The 5,480-nt window shown below is 43.2% G+C and overlaps 1 protein-coding gene across 1 annotated transcript; it reads right to left on the reverse strand.

Annotated features, from left to right (window-relative positions):
- Nucleotides 1-3,573: 3,573 nt before the first annotated feature.
- On the reverse strand, nt 3,574-5,470 carry LOC137884477 (sphingosine 1-phosphate receptor 3-like). The gene has a single exon (XM_068726254.1). The coding sequence runs from the start codon at nt 5,381-5,383 to the stop codon at nt 4,706-4,708; it is 678 nt and encodes a 225-aa protein (XP_068582355.1). The 5' UTR covers nt 5,384-5,470; the 3' UTR covers nt 3,574-4,705.
- Nucleotides 5,471-5,480: the final 10 nt, after the last annotated feature.

The raw sequence follows: 5,480 nt of genomic DNA on the forward strand, positions 1-5,480 counted from the left end.
TGGAAGCAATAGATGTCTGAATTTCGTATTGAGCACTTTTAAGGTGCAATGAGCAGCATGCGACATGATGGTGGACTGCACAATGGCTTTAACTGTCCTCAAGAGAAAAACTGAAAATATTCTCACACGAAAAATATAGTTATTTAAATGGAGTTGATTAATGAATTACTCAATTAAGAGAGAAATAAGTGACAACAATTTTGACAATCAATTCATCATTTTGATGGTTGCTGGTTCCAGCTTCTCAAATGTGAAGCTGTTTTTCCTGTTTATATATTAAATGTGTTTGTATCTTAGACAAAACAAAAAAAAGCAATTTGAAAACCACCTTGGGCTGTGGGAAAATTGAGATGGAGCTTTATCACTATTTTCTGACATTTTAGAGGACAAGCAATTAATCAAAGAGATTAATTAGTTATAAAAACAAATGTTAGTTGCAGCCCTACAAGGCACACATTAGACTCAGGACTCCTATTTAATAAGACGTCCTAGAAAAAAGGCATCTGTTGTTGCTTCAGGAGAAAGAAACTGTCAGAAAACATTCTTTCTTTTTCTACTTTGTTATTGCTTCTGAAACTCAACCGGAGTCTTGATCCGCACTACAGGAGCTTAATGGCAGTGGGGTGTTGAGGGGGATGCTGGGAGGAGTGTCCACCAATCCAAGTCTCAGCCAGCTCCTTCAGATATCCTCCCACCAAGTGACCTTTGCCTTCGCTCCCCCCACGTTCTTCCCAGCTGCTCCCCGGATGAAGCCCTCTGATCCCGGGGAGCTTATCACCAAAGTCTGCCTGGGTCTTCACTCTCTTTGTTGCACAAGTAATTACGCTGTGTCGGACAGCTGTGGAGGTAAAGGTAGAGGAGGAGAATCACCACTCGCCACATGACTGTGTGGGCCTCCTCTGGTGGGAGTGGTACAACTCAGCTGTAGAGGAGAGAACGGCTTCAGCTGGGGGCTCCCTGCATGAGCGGGCGCCTCGCACGGGACCCCTCGCCGCTCTCCGCCTGGCCCCACTCCACCTCCACGCTGCTTCAAAAAGGGGACTTGAGAATGAGGGAAGTGTTTCATACTGGCACATTCAGTAGCTCGGACCAGATGGAGTCTTTGTTCTTTCTCTCAAAAACACACACGGATGCACACACACACACACACACACACACACACACACACACACACACACACACACACACACACACGCGTCTCTCTGTCACATGCAAATGCACACATGCATGCATGCCCATTTCCTCACCACACAGCGGTATAAAGCCAGGATCATGAGGACAGGGGGTGGTGTGATTCTCTTGTGCTCTGTCGTGTTCACATTAGTCATATGCAAATAGGCATTGTGCACAGAGAATGACACAAATCCACCATGTCTAAATCCTCAAAGAAGACTGGTGACGGCTATTTAGTTAACATGATTTATTAAGGTGTTTGACCCAGTTAGCACATGCAACCATTAAATGGTGTTTGTTTCTGGTGTTTGGACAAATGGAATCTGTCATCTGCTGGAATTTGAAGACATGAAGAAGATTAAAATGAAAAGGAATTTATTAATCTCTACTCTACATGTTTGAGGTATGTTTTTTTTAGATAAAGATTGAAGGGAAAGATGATGAAACATTGTGTGGATGAGAACAGTTGGGTCTTTCCTGCTCATCTTCATTGTGTGTCTATTTTTCCCCTCAAAAAGTTGGTATTTTTAACCTGGACCCTATTTTTTTGTGTCTAAGTGGCTAACGGGGACAACAATTTTAAAATTGAGTCCAGTATTGAGCCCCTAAATGATCACTTGGGGCAATTCCTCTCCGTCAACGAACGTCCACTAAAAGCACATGTTTTTGCCACTGAGAGGCTGAGACTGTAATAAACATGTCTAACAACATTATGGAAAGGACCCTATGGAGAAATAAAAATGCTTCTCTTTACCTTTCGCTTAATCCAGTCTGTTTGTTATTGTGTCTAACCAAGTCCTGCTCGAGGAGAAGTCTCGTTCTGAAATCCATATCTTGGAACAACAAAAGTCTGTCCGGGTGTTTTTGGAAGTTATTTCCAAAAGCGATTTTATCACGACCTTCTCTATTATCTATTTTGGGAACATATTCCACGCCATAAATTATCTTGGCTCGAGACAAAGACCTTCTGACTTTGTATTTCCCAGGTATACAGCTTAGTTGTCTAATTGATGCTACTGAGCAATTAGCTGGTACACCTGGTGTTTATTAGCAGTCGCTTCCAGAAACCTCCTTCTTCCCCTGATGCTGAAACTGCAACAATGCATCTGTCCTTTGTGGAGTTAATCTGTACATTGTATGTTCACCTGGTTATCCAAATTGCTGACGATGAAAAGATCTAATATTATTTATATTATTCATTTGTGTGGACGTTATTTTTTCTTTCTGCTCCAAACTGATTTTCTGACAACAAAGACATTTGAATCAAACTAAATCTAATGATTAAATAGGAACAAGTTGGACCAGAACAGTGAGAATGATACAGAGGAGCAGAAGGAGAGAGGGATTCACTGACTACAAATGACGCTGGAGCTCAACATTTTGTCATTTTCTTATGTTCCAGATGGCATAAGGCCACCGTCGTCCCCGGCTAATTCAAGAAGGAGAACATTTCTGACAGGAAGGAGCCAGTGACATTTAAGCTGGAAATGCGCGGCTGGTACTGCGTCCTTGCTGTCTTTTTCCATCAGATCCGGAGGTGCAGAGCAGAGACGCATCCTTTAGCTCAGGTGAGTATGAAATGCCAGTCTGACAGCTCCTGTCTGGTCTTTGCTGTGCAATGCGGTGTGAACAACAAACTCTGCTGCAATCAGCCAATCATCTAATTGATTCGAGTCAAAGTAACCTTCACTGCTATGAAAACAAAGGCATGAATTAAATATCAGCATCTAGACAACAAACTTGTATCCACTTCAATTATCTCGCAGTTCATAACACAACAATGCCACGTCAGAAACTCTGTAAAATTGTAATGTAACAAAACCTCAGTTTTGTCATCATATTCATTTAACATATTTAATAACTGGGGTTTGTCACACTACGTTTCAGAGATTTTAAACAGAGATAGGAGACTTTTCACAACAGGAAGCTCTTCAAAGTCAGATTCCTGCAGTATCTTTCATGACTAAACCTCGCGGAGCTGGAAACCCCTGGTTGAAATAAATATCAAGAGTTTCTGTGCATTATTCATCAGTGGCTGACCTAGGTCTACTTATGAATTGGATTGAGAGAGCATCAATCAGCTTCCCATTAGGATATTCAATGAGTGCAGCAGGTTAAATCTCATGACATTTATCTTCTTCTGTCTGAATAACACATGATAAACTGACAAACCGGAGCATTTGTGCATTTATATATGTATGACTAAAGCTTTTATGTGACTACAGACGGATCTACGGTTCATATGGTGCAAAAACATGCAGACAAAATGTCTGGTTTTCCTATAGACCTTAACAATGTTTGCATAGGACCAACACAGAGACCGAGTGGCTGAGAGGAAGGGCGTTGGAAGCAGGCAAGTCATTGATTCAATATCAAAACATGACACGCGTGAAAATCTCATAAAAGGCAATAGGATTTTATTTTATTTGCTGTATATTGGTATCAGGCACTACACCACCCTAGACAGAAATGTAATTTACAGTCTACCGCCGTTAAATAATTCACATCCAACACTCTTGTTCACTAGTGGTTAGTTGACGTGTGCGAGTGGTTTCTAGATGAGCTGATCAGAAGCAAAAATGTCCAGTTGATGTTGACACAGTAGAGTCAGCCCTGATAATGTAGAACTGAGCCTGAATTGTACAAAAATGGCCACCATACAGATGTCGAACCCTACTGATTGGAGTGTCTCCTGTAGCACCACCGCGAGGACAATCTTTACGCTCTTGCCCACTAGTGGTAAGAATCTAATAATAGCAATGTTGCTGTCATTTTTCATTCATCCACCACTTTTGATTTTTGGTGTGTGTAATGAGTATCACAGCCTAATGAGGCCGCTGGTCTGATAAACAAACTTTTGGTCTTGTTCTCTCTCACAGTGCATCTCAAATCATAACAAAAATCAATAATTAAGTCCTAGTACCGTGGTGTTTTCTATGCACACAAACTACTTTAAACAGGAATACCAATAGTATTAAGATGGCAAATGTTTTCACAGAAAATAAATACTTTACCAAATCAAGTTGTGATGGAAAATTCAGGTGCTTTAAGAGTACTTGCATATGGCACATGCAAAAAAAAAAGTGCCCCAATTTGATCTCCATTGTTTGTAATGACACAATAAAATAAAGGCATCAACAGACACAACACTAATAGTGTTAATTATACACATGTTTTGAAGCAATACCAAGTCTAGTTTCAGACATGAATTAAGACAATATATTAAATTTGGGGCTTGGTTTAATCCATGTCTATGGAATCGTCCTATTGTATTTCATAACGGTAGTCATAGTGTAAGACAAACACAACATATCAGTAACTCTGGTGTTGTGAATAATATTCTGCAGTTGTTGTAAATAGTGGCTTTAAGTGATTTTGATTGTACTCTCATCTGCATTAATATCGTTCCATCTGAATACCGTCCATTGCTACACTGGCCATAGTGCATAAACAAAAAGTGGCTGATAGCAGGACTATTTCAGTTCTGTGTCTTCTTCTGTGTGACTGCAAAGCCTCATTAAGGTACTTCCACTCAGAACTTGCTGAGGGTCTGCAGCGCCCCCGCCTTCACCAGCACAGCTGAGAGCAGGTCTGCAGGCCCGGAGGGATGGGGCACAGCAGTGGCTGTGGGATCTCCATGCTTGTTGTCAGCGTTGATAGGTGTGGGAACCTTCCCTCTATTCAGCGTGGACTTGCCAGCCCCACTGCCCCCTCCTGCGCTGGTTTTGCTGTTCTCCACTGTGGGGATGACCGTGCCCAGGTTGGGGTTACCCACCACGGGAGTCCCAGTGTGCTCCATGCTGGTCTGACAGCAGCACAGCTGCCTGAAGAAAGCCGCCCTCATCTCCCTGCTGGACAGAGTGTATATCAGAGGGTTGAGGGCAGAGTTGAGCACAGCCAGGGCTATAAACCAGTCCACCTGGTAGAGCACAGGGCACTTATCTGGGTTGCAACCAACATCCAGCAGCAGCAGGAGGAAGAGGGGGGTCCAGCACATGACAAACACTCCAAGAACAATGACCACTGTCCGCAGCAGGGCCAGCGAGCGCTCTGAAGGCTGGCTGCTCACCCTGCGGCCGCTAGAGGTCACCAGGCGGTAAATCCTGATGTAGAGGATGATGATGGCCACCAACAGGGCGCTGAACACACTGATGCAGAAGGCCACATAACTCTTAGCATAGAGCGGCAGCACTGTGGAGCAGGAGGCCATGTTGTTCAGGCAGTTCCAGCCCAAGCTGGGCAGGGCACTGAGCAGCACTGACACGAGCCAACATGCTGCCAGCAGTCCAAGAAGTCTCCCCCGACCT

Source organism: Cebidichthys violaceus, unplaced genomic scaffold (assembly GCF_023349555.1).
Source record: "Cebidichthys violaceus isolate CVI_PGR_0920_01 unplaced genomic scaffold, fCebVio1.0.p SCAF_386, whole genome shotgun sequence".
Classification (NCBI taxonomy): domain Eukaryota; kingdom Metazoa; phylum Chordata; class Actinopteri; order Perciformes; family Stichaeidae; genus Cebidichthys; species Cebidichthys violaceus.

Excerpts from the sequence above, each read along its gene's own strand:
- LOC137884477 (XM_068726254.1), bottom strand. The coding sequence starts at position 5,383 with ATGGCCTCCTGCTCCACAGTGCTGCCGCTCTATGCTAAGAGTTATGTG.